Source organism: Solea solea, chromosome 4 (assembly GCF_958295425.1).
Source record: "Solea solea chromosome 4, fSolSol10.1, whole genome shotgun sequence".
NCBI classification, from domain to species: Eukaryota; Metazoa; Chordata; class Actinopteri; order Pleuronectiformes; family Soleidae; genus Solea; species Solea solea.
This window is the reverse complement of record NC_081137.1, coordinates 21,883,644-21,906,046: the sequence shown is the minus strand read 5'-3', so window position 1 is coordinate 21,906,046 and position 22,403 is coordinate 21,883,644. Positions and strand designations below refer to the sequence as shown.

The 22,403-nt window shown below is 41.9% G+C and overlaps 1 protein-coding gene across 9 annotated transcripts in view; it reads left to right on the top strand.

The window, feature by feature from the left end:
• The window catches only part of tcf7 (transcription factor 7), a 63,469-nt gene that overhangs the window by 18,745 nt on the left and 22,321 nt on the right, over nt 1-22,403 (top strand). For all 9 annotated transcript variants that reach the window (XM_058627012.1, XM_058627013.1, XM_058627014.1 and 6 more), the window contains exon 4: nt 19,291-19,417. In XM_058627012.1, coding sequence (XP_058482995.1) covers nt 19,291-19,417 — 127 coding nt within the window. The remainder of the gene's footprint in view (nt 1-19,290; nt 19,418-22,403) is intronic.

Genomic DNA, 22,403 nt, shown 5'->3' with positions numbered 1-22,403 from the left:
GCTCGGTGAAAAGAGCAAAGACTTAAATTGTTTATTTGATATACAGAAATGTACCGAGGGTATTCTCTCTCTCTCTCTCTCTCTCTCTCTCTCTCTCTCTCTCTCTCTCTCTCCCCCTCCCTCTCTGTGTGTGTGTGCGCGTGCGCGCCTGTGTTCGTTGTGTACAGTTATACGAGGTTAAGCCTGTTGTGGTTTACCATGGAAAATAAAGGCCTCGAGTCTTATTGTCACCTGAAGAGCACACATACGTACACACACACACACACACACACACTGCTCCTCCCTGTGTGTGGCTTTTGTGTTGCCGGTGGAAAATTCTAAAGGTTCACTCGCTCAACTGCATCTCCTCTTTTTTCTTTTTTTTTTCCTTTTGCTGCTTTAAATAAGGAGAAGTTGGTGTTTGAGAAGAAAAACCAAACACATCTGCCCCACAATGGAAAATCATTCTTAACAGCAAGAGATAAACAGATTGTGTTGAAGTAAGTTTGATTAATCTGAATTTAAGTGGTGACATGTGAGGTCAAAGCACGACTAATTGTGAACGGGAGAGGTTATTTAACCCCTGAGATGTTGCTGGATGATTGAAATTTCAGTTTTAAATGGAGCTGCATCTCATGTTTATTTTTAGAATCGAGTAATCTGGAGATTATGTTCTCCATTCATCCTTTGTCCATAAAATGTAGGAAAATGTTGAAAAATGCCGATCAGTGTTTACCAAACCTGGAAATCACCTTCAGAGATTAGAAAACGTTGACATTTGGAGATGGGAAAACATTGACATTCAGAGATTAGAAAATATCCAGATATTAGAAAAAGTTCACATTCTGAGATTAGAAAATGATGACATTCAGAGAATACAAAATATTCACATTCAGCGATTTGAAAACGTTGACATTCAGATATTAGAAAATGTTCACATTGAGATATTACAACCTATTCGGAGATTAGAAATGTTCACATAGAGAGATTAGAAAACATTCATATTCCGAGATTATAAAAATATTCACATTCTGAGATTATTCTGAGATGATGTTTCAGAATCTGGAAAATCAGAAAGCTTGTATTAATTGTAAAAAAATACCAACCTCTAAAACCGATTAATTAAGTAATCAATTTATCGAATAATCGCAACACTGGTTTTAAAGTATCGTTTTTGTTTCTTGTGGATGTGTCGGATGATTAACAAACAAAAATAAAGATATTTTCTAATCACACTTTTCTTTCACCGCCTGTCATCATGGAGGAGAGAAAGAGGGAGAAAAGCAAAAGTTTAGCACATTCACAAACCATGTTGCTGCATGACCTCAAATATGTTTTCTGACATGCTGGCAGTGGATGAGGTGTTTTGTCATTAAGTAGTAATGGAAAAAAAAAAAGAATCACAGAGTTTGATCAGTGATGTCATGGTTTTAAAAAGGCCTGTTCGTGCTTTACTGCGGCATCTCACGCAGTAGCTGCAGGGAGGGAAGGAGGGAGAAGGAGTCCAGGATGGGAGCGAGCAGCGATCTCTGGTTTTGGCCTTAGTTGAGCTGTTTGGTTTTCTGGTTCCACACGATGTTTCTTTTGGACGGAGATTAAAAGGATGATGGAAAGAGGGAGAGAGAGAGAGAGAGGGAGGAAGATAGCAAGGGACTTTTAGATAGAGAGAGAGAGATGTGGAAAAAGCTGGTTTTATCTTTGACTTTTTAGATGGATTTTTAATGCACGATGGGATTGCTTTCCAAATGGTAATTGACTTTAAAGAGCAAATTCCTGCTTCCTGCCTTCAAACCGCGTAATTCACCCGCTAATGAGAACACCAGCTTTCGCCAAGTAACGCGCTAAATAACAACACTCAAGGAAACGATCTCATCCCGACACCCATCGAGCCACAGGTGTTCAGTCTTGTCACAGGATTCTATCGTTCAGTTTTCTGATTCAACATGAATGAATGAATCATTCCTGAAAGAGATAAAGAGAAAGAAGTGACGTTAGGGCTTCAGCTCACGATTATTTTTCACAATCCAGCACTCGTTTGGTCCATAAAATGTCAGGAAATGTTGATTAGTGTTTCTCAAACCTGGAAAGGATGTCTTGTTTTGTCCAAAAACCAAACATGATTGAGTTTTAATGATTTCTTTGTCACATGGTGCAAAGAAACCAGAAAATATTCACATTTAAGAAGCTAAAAACAATCAGAAAACTTGTTTTAATTCCTTAAAAACACTCAAAATAGTTGAATATTATGATACCTGGGAGAACTTTGTAGACTGAAGATCATGTGACCTGGTTCGTTTGCTAATTGAACCCGAGATGAACTCTGAAATGTCTCGTTTCATGTTGCGCAGCTGCGTCACAAATCAATCAGCCAAATCTCTAATGAATTCATTACTCGTTATAAATCAAACCCCTTCTTGTGCGGCGGTGGCTTAGATTTTTACAGCTTTTCTTGGTGTCGCACGAAAGAAGAGTCGTCGATAACAAATAATCATTGTGCGCGGAGACATTTTAACTCACTCGCTGGTGGGAAACAAAGCACCACGGTTGCTGGAGGCCGGGCTACGTCACCTTGAATCTCTCTCTCTCTCTCGGCTCCATACATGATTAAATCATTTAAAAATAGAACGCCTTTTGTTTTCTCATGCCATCTTCACTGTGCATTGTGCGGGGACTATCGGGCGGCCTCATCGCCGGGCAGTTTGGAGCCCAGAGGGCTAAGCGAGCCATACGGACTGCGGATGGTTAGCCACTTGGCTAAGAGAGAGAGAGAGAGAGAGGGAGAGAGGGAGAGAGGGAGAGAGAAGAGGCCCGGGAACAATTATGGCTTAGTAGGAGACGGAGCCGAGCCAGGCAGCTGCTGGTTGTTCTCTGAATATGCAACATGTTTGTGTGTGTGTGACTAAGTGTGTTTGTGTGTCTGTTGACGGGGGCGTCCAGAGGGAGCCGTGCGCATTCATACGCGGCCACATATTTACATTACAAATCAATTGACTAAACAATTCAGCCCCCGAACGCATGATGCAAACATCAGGCGCCTTTATAGACTGTCGGGGACGAGTGACAGTGATGGAGGGACGTGTGGAAGAATGCAGAGTGCATGGAAAGAGGAAAGGGACGGATGGATGAGGAAGGAGAGTGGTTTAAAAGGAATATTTTTGTTTTGAGTGCTTTTTTGTACTTGATTGTACTCTGGGAATTCGTTTTCTTTGGCAAAGGTGCAAAAGAAGAATCCACAGCGTGACAAAAGACACGTGATTCACAGAATAAGAAATGGTGAATAACTGCACGACCTAAAATTGTTCTCTAAATGAAAAAGAATCATGAAAAATCCACATTAATCTCAGCCTAAAGGTACTTTTAAATACTTTAAGACATCATCATCACCGGTGTCGTTACAGATTCATTTGCCACTTTTGTTCCCACCGCAGCGTCGGAGGAAACTCGACAAAGTCTGTGACACAGAAAAAGAAGCCGTCTACGGGGCCGCGTTCCCACATGACACCCACAGGGAAACATTAGTCTGTGGATTTAAACCCTTTTACAGAGTGAAGTGAACTCGAGAGCACAAGGGAGGAGAGAGAGGAAGAGCAGCGAAGCAGTTGACAAAAGCGCCGCACTTTAAAAGCAGAGGTCCCTGGGTAGAGCTCGCCACTTTATTTTGGGGTGATAATTACACACTGTAGGCAACTCACCATGTTATTAGTTCAGATGATCGATAGCAGAATATCAACCCCCCCCTCCCCCCCCGTCCGTTAGCCAACTGAGCGGCTTTGGCAGGCACTGTGTAAACCACAGGCCTGCCATGCTCTCTGGAGAACTCGATCACACACACACACACATGTAGACACAAACACACGAGGAAACAACGCTGCTGAATGTTGCCCCGGATCAAAGCTGTACATATGTCTAAATAGATACAAAGAAATACAGTACATGGGCAACACACACACGTGCAGTGTGACACACACACACACAGAGACAGAGACAGAGAGAGAGAACACTGAGCCCCAGTGATGGCGAGCGGTGAGAGGCGGTCTCTCTGATGCTGCTGCGCGAGGAGGCCCCCTGGGCCTGTGCATGCAGCACTGTGGCGGAGCACACCATCGTTAGCTCTCGCAACGGCTTTGGCCAAACTCCACATGTGGTCAGCTGGATGGTAGCGCCCTCGCTTCACTCGCCCAAAGTATACACATGACTCCGGTGGAATTGTGCCATGTCGAAATCCTCGGCGCAAGTTTATTGCCCCAGAATGAGAACCAGGACCTTTCTTTCTTTCTTTCTTTCTTTCTTTCTTTCTTTCTTTCTTTCTTTCCTCTTTCCTTTTTTCCACACAGTACAGGCGTACTTCTTTTTAGATCTGATTCAAAGAGACAAATGCTGCAAGGTGTCGCATTTGTTTGTGTCACAGACGAGTGTGACACTAATCAAAGTCTAAATTTATAAGTCTAAAGACTGTTATTTGTAGACCTTTTGTAGCCTGCAGTCAAAAAAAACAATAAACATCTTTAACCCCTGACCGTTTCATTACATCAATTCAATGTCAGATATGTTGTGCAGCTCAAGTTAAACAGTGTCCAAAGGACTTTTCCTCAGGCCCTGAAAACACAAAATAGAATCTGCAAGGTTAAACCTGGAAGCAAAGGCATTGCCTCTCCACAAACACCCCCCCCCCCCCCCCTCCTTTGAGTGTGTGGAGATAAAAGCAGCTGGCGCAACATCAAATCGATAGGTCCATCAATGGGAACACATCCCAAAGATTAAAGAGAATTTCACTCAGAGAAAGGGAAAGGAAGGAAGGGAGGAAGGGAGGAAGGTAGGGTGCTAATAAAGCAAAACAAGATCTGGAAAGAGATATAATTGATGAGTAGAGGAGATGGATGAAAAGGTGAGGAGTGACTATGTTGTAATGGGATTTGTGTGTGTTTGTTTCTATTCAGTGCAAACTCTTCTTTTTATTCCTCTATTAGCGGGACTTCATTTGTGGAAACATTTATTATCTTATTGTCTTCTCTAATCTCCAAATTGAGTTTGGCAAATTCAGCATTTGATGCATAAATGGTGGGGTCTCAACGTGTGACCCCCCATGAGGACATGAGAGCGCCACAGACCTTTTGTTCAGATCAGTTTTTCACATGCAACTGTAGCTGAAGATGTCACTCATTTTAATGGTTTTTTGTCTCGACATTTCAAATGTAGTTATTAAATGTAATAGTTTTTGAGCTCTCATTGATAATTAGGAGGGAAAATGACCAGCCAGTTCCTTTTCAGACATCAAATATCTGAATGGGGAAGCGACGCGGTCACTCACTGACTTTGATCTCGGGGGCTATTGTTGTTGATGTCCGGCAGGCTGAGTATTTTCTTTACTCACAGCCATCGTTTCTCTTTCATCAGAACACAGCCATTGAGCCATATAGTCACAATGTATCTCGATTTGTGCGTTATTTATTTATTTATTTACTGCGACCGCGGTGAGAGACAGTCAGTGTTTTTACTGTTAAAGGTTGAAGTTTGTTCTTTACTTAACTTGTGTTTAAGCCCGAGAAATAGATGAATAGGAGATGAGACAGTATTTCACATTAGAGCTGCAACTAACGATTATTTTCCTAATCGAATAATCTGTCGATTATTTTCTTGATTAACCGTTTGGGTCATAAAATATCAGAAAACCTTTAAAAAGTGTTGATCCGTGTTCGTCAAACCTGGAAATGATGATGTTCCCAAATGTCTTGTTTTGTCCACAAAACAAAATGATTCACTTTTAAAGAATTATTTGTTATCCAGAGCAAAGAAATGAAGAAAATATTGACATTTAACTTGAAGTCTGGTTTTAATCATGAAAAAAGCTTCAAACCGATTCATCGATTATCAAAATAGTTTGTATAAATAGTTCTAATTTGTCGTTTCAGCTCTATTGCACATAAATGAATGATATTTCCCAGTGTGCAATCTGCTCACCAGCCTGGACGGCTCTGAAGTAGATTAGTTACCCTTTCTTCCTATAGTAGCATCTGTCCCGGAGTGAAAACTGACAAAACGCTTTGTGAATCGCTTTAAGGACAACTTGTCACAACCACCGGCATACATCACAGTACCCCCCCCCCCCCCCCATAAAAACCCCATCTAAATGAGAGCAGCATGTTTTTTTTGGGGGGGGTATTATAGTTAGGGAATGTAGAAGGCATTCAGAAATCTTCTGTCATAGCAGGGAGACCACAGGATGGGGATTACGCTGAGCTGCTCGGTGTGGTTGGTTGTGGGCCGGGGTTTTTTCGACGCTCCTCTATCTGAAGCCACATCAGAGCCCTGAGTCCTGTGTAATGTGATCTGGACGGGCAGAGGAGAGGAGAGGAGAGGAGGCTTCCCCCTTTGGATTCAGAGAGAACCACCGAGTGAGGTGCGGCGCAGTGCAGCGTGGGGACAGGACGGGTGGTCAGTGATGTAAGGCAGAGAGAGGCCTGGTTGTGGGTGGAGGGGACAGACAGTTTTCTGGTGCGTGTGGGTCCCAGTGTGTTTTTTCCTCATTTTATCTTTTCCCTCTTCCTGTATGTTGGGAGCACACAATGGCTGGACTGTGGACATCCAGTAATGAGCCTCGAAACCATTATAAAGCATTTATTTTTATTTTTATACATGCATACAGGCACTGCCTTCTTCTTCTGTTGTCTCTTGGGATTCTCCATCCTTCCTCTTCCTTAATCTGCGTCGTCATCCAGCCTCTCTCTCCTTCTCTTCCCCTCTTTCTGTCTTATTCATCCTCCTCTATCTCCCTCCGCACACTCAATCCCAATTCATCTCTCTCTCTCTCTCTCTCTCTCTCTTCTCGATGCTCCTGCGTTTCTCTCTCTCTGCTTACTCCCAAGTCTTGTACAAACAAACAAGCAGCGGGTGGCTCGCCTCTCCTATCTATAATTCAAGCCAGTCAAGCTACAAGCGAGGATGTTTGCCAAACACATGAAGTGCATCTCGCAGCATCGTTGCAAACAGAGGGAGAAGAAGAAGAAGAAGAAGAAACCAGGGAATGTGTTTCACCATCATGGCTTGGACTCAATTCACAGAGATTATCCCAGTATGAACTGAGAGATTAGAATGATTTTAATGGCTTTGTTTTCATTGGAAACACACCCGGGCATGGTAGGGATCAAATTTGTGAGGCCACTGAGGTTTTGTCATTAACCTGGATGCTCTGGAGAGGAAAGTTATTTTTTCACTTCAGAGCTTCTGTGTTTAACTCAAGGCTACAGCTGTGCGCGAGCAACTGACTGCAGGCGTTATCCATCGCACAGAAGTGCATTATATCCCCCCTGAGACCGAGCCAAACCACTTGTGGTAACAACAACTTATAACGAAAAAAAGAAGTTGTTTTTCCAGGTGTTTGGACAAAAACTCAAAGAGTGTAGTTTTTTTTCAAAGTCCGTGTGAAAGGAGTCGTGTAATATTCATCTCAGTGTCTGACCTCTTAAAATTCACCATGAAATCAGTTTAAAATTATCTTTGTCAGTCCTTAAGGGTCCGATTTATTAAAGAGCAGCAGCAGCAGCAGAAGTACCACACATTACACTAACAGCAAACCACACAATCATAAATGACATTCATTCATTAATTCAGCAGAACAACAGAAGCAGGTGGAAGTTATGGCTAGAAAAAATAAGAAAGAATAACTGTGGCTTTCTGCAGGTACAGAGCTTTGTACTGTACTGAACTTTTATTACACACCACCATGTGCAATGTAGAGCCGCAACTAACCATTATTTTCACGGCCCATTAATCTGACGATTGTTTGCTCCATAAAATGTCAGAAAATGTTGATCAGTGTTTGTCAAACCTGTTCTCGAAATGTCTTGTTTTTGTCCACTTGAACCAAAATGAATGAGTTTTAATGATTTCTTTGTTGTATTTGAGCAAAGAAAGGAAGAAAATATTCACAATTAAGAAGCTGAGACAAACAGAGATCTTGTTTTCATCGTGAAAAAAGCTTCAAACCGATGAATCGAGTTATTGTTTTAACTCTAGTGCAACGTTTCCCTTGGTAATTGGACGCTAATCACAGAGAGCCGCACAGAATCAGAGTCAATTTAACACCAATTCTGATTAGGACGAGATACAATCAGGATTTGTGTTAAATTTCACTCATTTAACGTCAACATAAATAGGTAAATTAACTCTTTTAGTATCAATTTAACACTGCTAGACTGCTTCACTTTGTAAATATGCGCCTGTATTTCCCATATAATAAATGTAAAGGATGTCTTGGTGTTCCACATCACCAAACCTGGCTTTTAGTTTCAACATCCAACTGCAGGATGCCCACGCACGCTCATTCCTGGAACAGCGCGACCCCGCAGCCGCGTAACTGTCGCCGTGCCACGACTTGGAAAGAACCGGATTCAACTGCTGCGTTTGCTTCTTTAAAAGTGGAAGTACATGTTTGAACTTTCCTTTTTTCATTGTTTGTTTTTCCGTCCATGCAAATTAAAATTTGAAGAAAAAAAAAAGAAAGTGGAGGGACAGATCTTTGATCAGAAACCAGGACTTTTTTCTTCTTCTTTTTTTTTGCATTGCGTCCTGCGGCTGAGGCTCTATCGTGGTTGCCATGGCTACGGCACGCTCCGCTCTGTCTCCTCACTGCTGCATGGCATGTAGCGAGGGCACCGGCCCAGCAGGTGGGCTGAGAGAGAGGTAGAAGAAGAAGAGAGCCACAACAGAAAAAGGAGAGAGAGAGTGAGATGGCGAGAGAGAGAGAGAGAGACAGAGAGCAGGAGCTGCTGGGAGGTGGAGCTCGTCGCACATCCAAAGGAATCACTCCAGCCGCTGGGGTAAAAAGGAATTAATCAGACAGAATAAATTAGAACATGAAAGGAGACAGAGGGAGAAAGAGCACTTCTGCCTCCACTCTTCATCTATCATCCATCTATCCATCATTCTTATCTTTTCCCCCTCTATGTTTATTTATCCCAGATTAACTTTATTGTTGCCCTTAGTTGGATTCCGGAGAGGCTCCAGGATTTCTAACAGTCTGATAATAATGAACAAACAAGACTCCATGATAGCGGCGTATTAATCGTCTCCTGCTCTTCTTTTGTCTCCCCTTTTGTTCTTCTCTCTTAAAAATTAGTAGCGATTACGTGATGAGATGAACAGAAAAACTTTTGATGATGATAATTTCTTCATCATAGGATTTAGAATTGTCATCCGTGGCCCCGTTTGGTCCATAAATTGTTTCACTGAAGTCGTATTGTTATTCAAGTCAATCTATTTACTATATTTATCATTATTAAATCCTATAAACCATCATCATGTGTCATATTTTATGGCCGACGATGATGGAAAGTGTCTTGAAGTAGTGCCCCGCAAAGATGCTGCAGATTCATAAAGCAAATTATAAACTTAATGGTGGGAAAAGAAGTCACACTTACCTTTCATATTCCTCTAAAGCGCCATAGACCATTTGTGTTTGTGCAAACAGGAAAAAAAAAGGAAAAAAAACAAAGTACAGAGAGAAAATATTCCCATTTGAATTCAGAGATGTTAAGGCCATTCATCACTGTTGCCCCCGAGGTCTTTTCTTTTGCATGACACCCAGGGACGAGATTATTTTGATACAAACATCAAAGCGGCACATCACACAGAAAGAGCACCGTGCATGTGAGGTGAACCGGTGGCCCGCGAGGCAAAGAGCATGTAAGCTGATTGAGATGTCTGCTTCCACAAAACTTCACTCGGCGACAGTCGGGCCTACGTTTAGAGTCGCACTCGTGGCGACGCACGTGGACGCACATGCCGAAAGTCGTGTCTGTGAGTCTGCGCTCCGGTCATGCAGGAAGTACTGAACAATTCTACTTAAGTGTACAGTCACCTGATTGTATTAAATAAATAAATTAAATAAATTCTACACACTTTACCTTTGCATGTCTTTAGACCATAGAACAGAGCAAAATAAAGGTTTTCCATGAGTAATAAAACTTTGGAAAATCTAGAAGTAATGTCTTCAAATGTGTCCAAGATACGTGACATTTTAACATACAAGAGCTTGAGCAAGAAATATTAAACAGAATTGATACGTTTTACTTATAAATCCACAACGTCTTACCACAGGGTTGGTTTTTTTCGATTTTTACAGTACAATGTTTAGGATTTGGTTAAAGTTAAAAGACAAAAGTTTGTCCCAGTGGCCTCCATAGAGAGAAACTTGCTCCTTATTTAAATAAAATGTTATAATGAAAAAAAAATCCATACATGCAGGTGATTATACACTAAAAACACCAATGAACTTCTCTCAAATGGAAGTAATAGACTTTAAACTCACGCACGTCTTATCTGTACTTTGCAAGTGGGAGTTTTGATCTTTTGAAATTGAAATTTTTACTTGGAAATAATGTGATTTTAGATAATGAACGAAGTCAGTCCTGGGATTTATTTAAATTATATTGAAACCAGTCAGCGATCAGATGATAAGTGTAAATGTAACTTTCTCAGCACTCAAAGGGGAAGAAAAGCAACTTGACCCGATTTCCATCTGGGGTTAAATTATCAGCGCACATCTCTGCCACTTCACTATGACCCACATCATATCTTTTAATGTGGTGTTTGGTGGCCATATTTATGTAATAAATAGAAACGGGCTCACAGGAAACTTGTCACTGCAGGGTTTTTTCTTTTTTGTGTCATGTGTGGTGGCATTTCCCATTTGGGCACATGGGCTGGTATTTAGGCTGAGCTGCTGAGTGAAGGCTGTCCTCAGCAGCCGTGGAGGAAAGGTTTCACGATGACTGAGCAATAGATGCTCAGTCATCTCAGCAGGGGATGCAACCACAGAAGTTGCGGACCGGGGATCTTTGAGAAGAGGGAAAAAAAGCAAAAAAACAAGGCCTGGTGTTTCCTTCGCCTCATACAGTAGGTAGGAGTAGGAGTAGGAGGAGGAGATGCACCAAAAGGTCACTTTTATTTATCTATGCGTCGTCTTTCTTCACAATGATTGGGCGAAACGTCTAATCCCAGACCGCAAAGGACACGTAAATCAAGTCATATAAACACACCGAGTTGACATTTCACGCCGAAAACAACCCCTGCCAGCTCGCCTGAGAATAAACGCTGTCGTGTGTGGTGAGCCTCTTTGGTGCCGATTCGACAATGCGCGTTATCAAACCGCTCATTTTTTGGCTCTCGCTAACCGGCTCCCACAAGACGGGCAAATATGGATGTGGCCTGAAGTCGTCCCTAGTATCTATTGTTTGAGCTGAACCAAACCCAGGAAGAAGTGCGCCTCGGGGAGGATTTATGTCGCCTGTGGTCCAACTCTGCTTCCTCTTTCTCTGCGTCAATATTTTGGTTGCAGTTGATGTCACAAACAAGCTGTTAATTGTGGAAACGCTGATAGAGATAAACAAGTTACACCATTAATTAGCTCTCTTTAGGACCCGATCATTAGAGGTCATCTGTGCAGAGACGAGCGCTCACCGCAGCCGAGGAGAAGAGAAAGTTGCCAGCTTGTCTGTCTCTGTCCACTCATTAAGAGAGTGATAACTCATTTCTAAATGCCCTGGTTGGATTTTTATTTTGCACCCAGTCATATCCTCGGCCCTGGAGCCAGCGGTGGCACAGTGTCATGTTTTATAAAAGAGCTCCGAGGGTTTTCTCAGAGTCTGAGCTGGAGCACACAAATACTTCTCTCGCTCTGTTCCTCTCAAGGTGTCAGACGAACACCTCCTCTTGTATTACTCGTACGACGGCTCTTTCATCGGCTGCTGCTGTGGCTCAGCTAGTTGTGTTTGGAAAATGTGAGATATTCACACATTCATACAAAAGGCAAGAGAGGAACGGGCGCTTCTCAGTTTTAAGGAACAAAAACAAATGATAACAATGATTTTATTGCACAACACGGCGAAGGAAAGTTTGGTAAAAATGTGGTAGTTTGGTTTCAAGTAACCTTCTAACCTTGTGTCACTGAACTAAGAGTCTTCAAGGTTAGACGATTCCTCACCAAGGTCACAAAAATAAACTCAATATCAAGGTTTGCAGTTGAGCTGTGGTGGAGAAAACAAATGATGACTGTTGTTTACAAATGAGAAATGAACAGCAGTTGCGAACTACACGTCATGTAATCACTACATCATATCGTTACAGGTCGTCTAACAATAAGAATACGACTATAGGTCATAATGATCAGTGATAGGTGAGTAAAAACAGGTTAAAGACTGAAAAATAATGGAAATAGAGTAGCTGTAAAATCTAAGTTATTGGCTGTATTTAAAAAAAACTTAACGAAAACTTGACCCACAAGGCACAAAAACTACTTGGTTAGGTTTAGTAAAAATCTAAAGGTTAGTTTAGGTTAAAGTAACCTTCTAACCTTGCGTTTTCAAGGTTAGAAGATTTATCAAGGTTTGCAGAGCTGACGTATAATCGTTACATTGTATCATAACAGGTCGTCTAACAATAGGAATACTACTAAAGGATCTCCATAATAATCAGCGATAAGGTGAAAAATAATGGAAATAGAGTAACTGTAAGTCATTGGCTGCATAAATTGTTTAATACTGATCTTCCCGAAAACTTGTTATTATGAACTGATGAAATGAAGCGTAAACATTGCGGCTGGAGAGCAGAGAGATTTAAATGCACGTATCCCTGCTGTGATCCAAATAAAAATGAATCTTCAGTTCTTACCAAAGCTTAATAAAAAGTACAAAATCTTCTTAAAAAACGAAAAACTTTGTGTGTGTGTTACATTTGTGCGTCGGGAGCTTGGCGGTTGCACGTACTGTATGTGCAGCGCAGAGTTTCGTTACAAGCGGCGGTTACTGATTCATCATGGCCACGGCCCAGATGTTCCAGCGGTGTGTGGCAGCAGTGGACGGCAGTGTGTGTGTGTGTGTGTGTGTCCACTGGGCGTGTCTTGTGTTCATGCAGACATCTGAGCATTTTGTGTGTGTGTGTGTGTGTTGGTAATTGGGGGGAGTGGGCGGGTGTGTTGGGGGTGGTGGGTGTGGGGGGTGTTTGGCCCTTTTTTTAAACATAGCTGCGTTGTTATAGTTGCCTGCGCTTTGATGTTGCCCAAACCTCCAACTAAGAGGCTCTCATTTCGGGCTCCTGACGCTGGAGCAGGCAATGACTTCCAGATTGGGAGACCTATACACCACCACCACCACCACCACCACCAGTCAAGGCTGGCTGCTGTGGCGGGATGGGCAGTGGGGGGTCACGGCAGACAGTCAGCACAGGTCAACCTGGAACAAACCTGGTATAAATGTACGGACCATGAGATGAGATGCTGACACTGATTTTGATACTGTTGTTCATCGTTGTTTACAAAGAAAATCATAAAACATACCTTTATATCCTCCATATATCCCCCCCCCCCCATTTATTTCAGTTGAGTCTTCTAAATAGAGCTGAAACAATTATTAAAACAGGATTTCTGATCGTTTTCGAGTCTTAAATTTGAATATGTTCTGGTTTTCTTTGCACTGCATATCAAAGAAATCATTAAAAAAGTGAATCATTTTGGTTTGTGGACAAAAACGAGACATTGGAGGACATCGTCATTTCCAGGTTTGGCAATAGTCGCTTAAAAAGGACAGGAGAAAGTCGAAATGACAGCGAGAGAATAATAGGACATTTGTCGCGGCTGTTCATTTACAGTGTGGTCGTTTTATTGGATTAAACACTTTTTTATAAATTGTTGTTTTCGTTGTGTCTTTGAAGAACGCCGCTGTCCCCAATTCATTTGATGTCACACTCTGATCTCTTTGTGAAACACTTTTGATTGTCGCCACTTAAAGGAACTCCATAGAGCCAGAGGTGAAAGCACCATTAATTCTCAGAGAATGTCAGTTTTCTTTTGTTTTTCTCTGCCACACCAGGGCAAGGACAACTGAAAGAAAGCGTGTGTTGGCTATTTCTTTTTTTTGTGCCCTCCTTGTGAAATCTGAGATTAAAGACGTTAGACTCAAAGGCGCTTTGGGGGGGGGTGAACAAAAGAGAGAGTGCTTTAATTTCCGCTTCAAATATGAAAAGAGATGGATCTACTTAGCGTGTCATCTTAAACTAAAGAATACATTAGGAGTTGTTTTATTATCAGCTTAAGGCTTTTAAATGAAGATGTGTGTTTTTCTCTGCGTGCACACGTGTATGTATATATATACAAGTGTGTGTGTGTCAGGGTCAAGGTGGAGGGCGTCATTACAAACAAGTGATGTCTGGGATCCCATTAACTCTCGCATTCAGCGGCAGAGTTCTGTTCAAATAGAGTGGAGATAAAAGGCAGCAACAATATGCTGATGAATCAAAGAGCCTGTTTTAAGTGAAATGAGACTACAGAGGGACGGAGGGCCACATGTATGATTTCCTGACACGCTTTATAAAAAAAAAAGGTGTTTATCTAATTGGAATTTCTAAAAAGTAATTGCATCTTTGAAGTAATTATATCTTTGATGCAATCAACAAACGGAGGGGGGAGGGATTCATTATTCAGCCGCTGCATTTGGCATTTGGCAGTGATGTGATTTTATATATATATATAGCGTATGTACCGTGAAGCTGGTGCACAAAAGTGATCTAAATAAGTGTTTTGTTTAAACTAAAAACACTTATTTAATCTCTCGATGCATATAAAAGATACATAAATGTGTTTTAAATCGGGTGTTTCCTCTTGTTTACTTTGTGCGTCTGTCGCGCGGGACACCTCAGCTGACTCGTTACGTTGTTGGCCTTTAAAGGAAGAATGTAGAAACATTATTACAGTCTTAACACATCAAAATGACCTTGAAGTTGTGTCACATGTGAAGCACACACATTTAACACATTTAAACGCTACCAGCTGCATCGAGATGTCTGCAGCTGCTGCACCTGTGCTTGTGTCGTGTAGTGTGTGGACGTCGAACAACGCAAAAAAAAAAACACAACACGGCTACCCGATGTTCATTGTCATCATAGTGTGATGAACTTTCAGACCCAGATCATTGGCACTGGGTCACAGCTGAGTGCATGGCAGTTAAAAAGCCTTTATTTACTCATTTATTTGTTATTCACTGATGATTTTTGTCAGTGTGGGAAAGTGTGGGCCTCAAACTCAGAACGACCTGGGGGCCAGTGAACTTCTAGGCTGGTCAGGAGGGGCCGGGTCAAGTGAAATGAGTCCAACAATTGGGGAAAAATTAACCGTTTTGGGTGACATTGCACACCATTTCAAAGTAAAAGTGTTTGTATGACGCAAAATGAATCTGCAAATAACAAAAAAAACAGACAGATATAAAACAGAATTCAAACATTAAATCAAAATATACATAATAATTTTAATCCTAATTGTAATTAAAACATTAGACAGGCTTATACATAATAACATGTTTAATTCTATAAAATTAAAGGTCTGGTGTGTCTGTATGACACCAGTTTACCTGAATATTTTCACGTTTTCAAGTATGTATTTGCATGAAAAATAGGGCTTTGTAATGGTTGGCAGTGTCGTTCAAGCTACTTTTTCCTGGTAAACACTGACCTTTTCACGACCAATAGTAGACCTAATTTCTGAGAAACCAGCGAAGGGTAGAAGGTAAGATGTGACATGTGGTTAGGGTAAGGGTTAAGGCATGGAACTGGTTATAGTTAAGGTGAGAGATAAGGTTTTGGTGAGGCTGTCCACATGAATGGAACTTAATGCCCAGTCCTAACAAGGGTAGCTGCACACAACTCTGTGTGTGTGTTTGTGTGTGTGGTGGGGGGTGGGGTAAATACAGAGGGGTTGATAATTATGGGTTAAATGAGTGCTCACAGTCAGCCTCCCTGAGTGTGTGTAAAAAAAGGAAGGCGCAGCGAAAGCCACTTCAAGGCCGACTAATTACCCCGAGGAAGAGAGGAAACATAAATGGACGATTTTGTGGCTATAACGTTACAGCAAAATGGCTACATCAACCTCAGCACGTGAAACGGAGCCGCAGCTACTTTTGAAGACTCAGAGTGGCGCTGCACAGATGTGTGTGTGTGTGTGTATGTGTGTGTGTGTGTGTGTGTGTGTGTGTGTGTGCATCCATATGTGCAGAATGTATTTGTTATCTCTTTTATGACTTTTTCTGGCATAAACACTGGGCCTAATGAGTCAGGACCTCATTGATTAAGATTAGTTTAAGGTTTTTTAAATAATTTAATGACAATTACTCTGCAGAATGTGTGGAAAGTGGGGGAATATGCTGAGGCACATTGTTCATATCTGCTCTGTTATTTTGTGTTTTTGCAGCTGTACTTCATCCTTTTATTCCTTCATTCTCAAGAAAAAAACTTTTTTGACATTTGCATCAACTCCAGCTTTGACTCTGACACTTTCAGTGCTCAATCAGATTCTAATGTCATGTAACCTTTGCGATGGTGACTTCTGGTGTCACCGACCCAGGTTTGGGATTTTCCCAGCCAAATGTCAGTGCTACTGTTGAAAATGTTTAATTACATTAGGCAGATCTGTGCGACTCCATGTGTCAGATGTTTTAAGTTCCCCCCCCCCCTCGCTCTGACCTCCTAAAAACCTTTTAGAAAAACAAACCTCTGCTCCTTAAAAATACATATTTAATTACAGTATTACTTGACAAGTAAGTCTTTGAATTTAATGCTCAGTATTTTCACATTCTAGTAGATAAATCTTTCTCCCGACTGTTTATAAATGTATCAGCGAAAGTCTCGTTCCCTCAGCTTGACGACGTTAACGTTAAAAGCAAGAATGTTGTTCGTGTGTCGGGGGGAAACCTCGGTCCTGACCCGCTGAATCCATCTGAATTAGCTGACGCTCCAAATACCTATAATTAGCTGCACCTGGATTTTCCTCTGTTCACTGCTCACTGCTGGTGCTGCTGTAATGAAATGGAAAAGCACTGATTCCTTTATTATGTGTGATTTTAAGACTCAAGTTAAGACTCGAATCTCTAAAGACAGGACGTGTTCTTGTGATATCTAGTGTCTATTCACGCTGACTTTAGTTGCTTTAGTTGGAAACACTGTCAAACAATGAATGACAGTGCAAGAGAGAGCTGGGGAATATGACGTCATCGACGTTTTCCTAAAGTAGTAGTATTATTCGCCGTCGACACGGAAAACGCGACGCCGGCGCTTTGAGATTCTCCCACTCTGGGAGGTTTCCGTGTGGACTCTTGTGCCTAAAACAGCAACAAGATAAAAACACATCTTAGGTTTGTTGAAAGGAAACATCATTAGTCATTTGTCAACACGAGCTGTTTGCTGAATAAAGCAGCAGGGAGATTTTCTCAGTGTATTGGTGAAGCACGCAGGAGGCAGGGACACTCGCTTACTCACTCGCTCGCTTTTGAATTTGTTCCCACATGCACTCACTTAGATGTTTTCAGGAAATATGACCATGTGGGCACACGGTGAGGAGTTCATGTTTTAAGTCGAGAGTCACACAGGTAGAAAAGTGGCAGGAGAACAATTACTAGACAGCAGGAGCATTTTAGAATTGATTTTAAACTTTTAATGTTTGTTTTTAAAGCCCTTAACGGCCTATTTAACAGAACTTTTAACTGTTTTCAAGCATGGCAGAGATTTCCGGTCGTGTGCCCAGAATCTGGAATAAGCTCCTCCCCCCCTGAGATTCACGTTATCACTGACCTGGACCTTTTTAAATCTTAAACTTAAAACATATTTATTCAAAATGGCTTTTAATACCCAGTAGTGTGGTGACACTTTTTTTTATTCTTTTGTATTCTTGTAGGTTTTTAATTGGTATTTTCATGCTTTGATTTATTTATGATTTGTGTCTGTAATGCTTTTATTTTGAAAAGCACTTGTGTGGTCACCTGTGGTTTATAGAAATAAAGTATCTCACAGATGAGATTTCTATTCCTGGTTAAATAAAGGATATAATATTATAACTATAACTGTTTATTAGTATGTGGCGTGTCATTATTCAGCCTAAAAATATGATTTATTTTTGGGGTCTATGTCACCAAATCCTACGGTATTTCCTGAAGGGCCTCTTCTTCTGATTATACTGAGTGCAGATAAGGCCGTCTCAGCCTCAGCACCTCCTCTCTCCCGCCCTTCAGTACAGAGGCAGTGCATTTTTGTTTTCATGTGCCTCAACATTAAAAGCGGTTAAGAGGTTTGATCTTAGTTACACAGTTGGACGTGAATCATACACATGAGAGAGTGTGTGTGTGTGTGTGTGTGTGTGTTTGGCCAGTGAGAGAGTTTTTAAGATGTTGATGGACGGGGTAGATGTGGAGTGTGTGTGAGTGTGTGTGTGCGGAAGCTCTGTCTTTAAGTGATAAGGTATTCACTTTGTAACTCAGCGGGAGGCCTCAGCAGATCTGCCCTCTCTCTCTCTCTCTCTCTCTCTGCTGATGTTACACTCTCACACACACACACACACAGGTTTGTCTATCTCGGTGTACAACATAGAATCGTTTAAAATTTAATATCGTATTTTTCAGCATTATTCATAAACAAGACTAGATTTTGAAGTCTTAAAAATGTGCGCACAGGTTTCCCTCTTAAGACGCTGCACACACACACACACACACACACACAAACGAGCATTAGCGAGAACTCGATGTATTTATTTTTTACGTAAAGTGATTGAGAGCCATTTGTAAACAGAAACATGAAAGCAAACACGGCTGCATGCTGCTGCCTTACTTGATCATCAAAGGTTTTATCGATCAAATGGTTCTCCTCCTCCTCCCATCCTCCTCCTCCCTGTCCTCCTCTCATCCTGCTTCCTGCTACACTGGAAAACCAATGAGAGCGAAAACACCATGTTTTAAAACGTCCAGCTTTCTTTATTCTCCTTTCTGTAATGTTGTGTCTTCAAACCTCAGCGATTCAGTTTATTTAACATGCGTACCTTATTCCCGTAACTCCTACACCAGAAAATGTAAAAAAAAAAAGCACTGGTGACCCTCATGTGGAGGATAAAGAGGTCAAAGATGGATACCAGGAAGCAGAGAAATAGAGCTTTGCACACATATACTTGTCATTACGGTAGCCTCTCAGGACTTCTGCAGAAGTGATGTCAGCTTCTCAGTACCGTAATTCCTAAACGGTTGAATAACTACCAGATATGGAAAGTGAAAGTTATCTTGGCAGAAAAGGGCAGACGCAATCACTCATTGAAACTCCTTTTGTGACAATTCTACAGCCATAAAAATCAAAATAACAATAAGTCGACTACTCGTAACGTTTCATACAACATAGTGACCTCTGCGAGCCTGCGGCCTGAACTGTAAAGTTAAAGTCTTAAAGATGCACAGTGTGATCCTTCGTCGTCTGTAGTTTCATATCAATGAATTTTATCTTTTTTTGTGTCAACAGTCCAACAAAGTTTCGGTGGTGCAGCAGTCTCACGGGATGCACCCTCTGTCGTCTCTACTACCCTACGGCAACGACCACTTCAGCCCAAGTCCTCCACACCTGCCCACAGACATGAGCCAGAAGACAGGTGAGCGCTCACACACACACACACACACACACACACACAAGACAGGTTTATCTACACAGTAAATGGAGACACAGACTCTGTGTTTAAGCCTCTTTCACACTCTAATTTGTGAGTGTAGTAGTAAAGACTTTTGAACCCGGGTGAAGCTGCTAAAAGAGTCAATGAGAGTTTTATTTAACTTTTTGTTTGTGTGTGAAATGTGATGTTATAAATACTCAGGAAACAAAAACAATGAAGTCAACAACACAACGTTACGTTACATTCCTGATATCAGAATGATTTAAGGTGCTAATAAAATACAGTAAGTCAAATCTATTGAGGGCAGATCCCTTGGCACAAAAAGAAAGATAAAAACATAGTAGGGCTAAGGGCTGCTACGATTATTAATCGATGACTAAATTAATTGTCAACTATTTTGATAATTGATTTATTGTTTTAGATGGGTTTTTTTAACATTTCTTACAAGCTTTCTGATTTTTCAGCTTCTCAAGTGGGAATATTTTCTGGTTTCTAAAATGATAAAAAATCATTAAAACTGAAAAGACATTGGAGAACATCATGATTTTACATTTTTCAGCATTTTCCTACATTTTATGGACAAAAGAATACCCAATTAATCGAGAAAATAATCAACAGATTATTATAGAGATCTAATTTTTCTTTCACACACATTCTCGTCATTCTATTCAGCATAAGACTTCCATTCAGTTGGACAGCCTACCAAAGGCCTTATCCCTAACCTTAACCATAACTCGTTAATGACCAGTTAATACCTAACCTCAACCTTCACCTCACCAGAATTCAAATGACGACGACTCAGAACCTCAGAAATGAAGGAAATCCATGTGTTTTTGCCAGAAAAGATCTTTAATAGATACACACATCTATTCTGCTACACACACACACACACACGCTTAGACACGCACATTGTGAGTGAAGTGGCAGCAGCGTCTCTGTCGGCCTGTGTCCCACGGCTGCTCTGAAGTGGCCTGCTCCTCTGAAGGAACTGCCAGCCACACACACACACACACATGCGGAAACAATTAGCGTGACAATCGCACAAGCCATCACAGCGGCAGCAGCACACAAGGTTCTTCTTAGCAAACACTGTGCATACAAACACACACACACACAATGCTCTGTTTTTGAAGTCACAAACAAACACAGGCATCCAGGCGCTGCAGGATATTTGTCCCGCCAGAGGCGGAGCTTACAGGGTGGCAGTGGGAGCCTGTTTGTCTCCGCGTTCCTGATCCTCTGAGGTCGACTCGCAGCGTCGCGACCTCATGTTTGGCGTCGGGGAGAGCCGTAATCAGTGTCAGCGTTAGTGAGAGAATCTACAAAATGTGAAGTAGCATATTCTTCCCGGAAAATCCAAAAACACGCCGTGAGGATGAGTAATTATAGTACGTGTCATGAGGGAGGTGGATGTGTTAAGTTCAGCCTGTCTGACAATGTTTGTTGCTCAGAAGGATCACACTTGCTGCCGCTGTGACGTCACAGGCGCGTTCATGGTGAGCGCGGTTCGGCGTCCGTCGCACGTCCTCTCAACGACGGTCGGACACCGCACTTGTGCTGCAGCAATGGAAGTCGTGTGTTTTTTGTCTCCGTGAACGGTGGGGTCATCGCGCGTTGATGACGAAGGCAAGACGCCCCCCCTTTTATTCATAAGAGGAGGTCGGGAGCCAAAGAAGCAGAGCCGAAGAAAAACAGAAACAGGAGATGAACAAAAGTCTTTCCCTCGGCGGCTTTGATTTAGATATTCGAGTTCAACCTCAGGCAAACTCCTGCGTCTGCTCGGTCTGGAAATCACCCTTCTCTCCACACACACACACACACACTCTTTGTCTGGTCTGCATCGCGTACACCGTGTGTGTGCGTGCATGTGTGTCCATGGCTGACATGACTCAGCCTCTAATGACAGACTGAGCCACCTGCTTCTAACCCCACACACACACACACACACACACATACACACACACCTGGCCCTTTGCACACAAGCGTTCTCACCTGAATCCTGATTACGTCTCCACTTTTCCACTCAAGACACACAAACACTCCTCCTATCATTCATCGGCTCGTGGCCCAGGTAGCACAGGCAGGGCCTTACCTCATCAGTGATGTCATTATTTTAGACAACAACAATCCACATGTCTTTCTGCAGACGGGAATCTCCTTCATCGCCGAGGTTAACGTCATGGTCTTTGGGAAGCGATGACAGAAATTCAAAGGATTAAAGTCGAAGTGGAAGTACTGATGTCATTTAAAGATGATAAAGTAACTTAACTTTATTTTAACTTAACTAAAGTGTGACGTCGACAGACTGTGTCGGCCACTGGTTGGTCAGAGAGTGTCGTCACAAATGATGCCAAACTGTAGATCAGTTAAAAAAAGGACTTAAAAATCATGCGTTAATCTCCAAAAATGTATTAAAGGAAATGTCTGAAATAAAGCTGCCGGTGACTCCTCCCTCTGGCACATCACAGCCAATCAGAGACCAGGACGGGGTTAAACAACAATGATTCATTAGATAAATAGAAGGAAGGAGGGGGACAAGGAAAACCTTTAAAAAGACGATAGAGATCACAGACAGCACCGTGTTGCTCCTGGTTTCACCTTCATCATTTACTTCTCACATCACACTGTATATGTTTTTACAAGCACATTAGTTTCCACGGTGAGAAATAATAGTTGGCAGCTCCACCTGGTGACTGACTGTCTAGTGTGTGACCACCTCATGTAGTGTGGACTCAGCGTGAAGGATCCTCCGACTTTGAAGGTCGTGTAGTGTGATCACACTACACTGTCTACCTCACCAGTGACAAACAGGAAACTCCATGACAGCGAGAAAGATGTTCCTGAAAACGACTTACTATTTAAGTCATCTGTTTTGTTAGTTCAGAGGGAAAGTTGACTTCCGTCGTTGTTTCCATGAGTGTCCCCTCGCTTCCTAAAATAAGTTATTATAGGACCTTAAACAGTAATT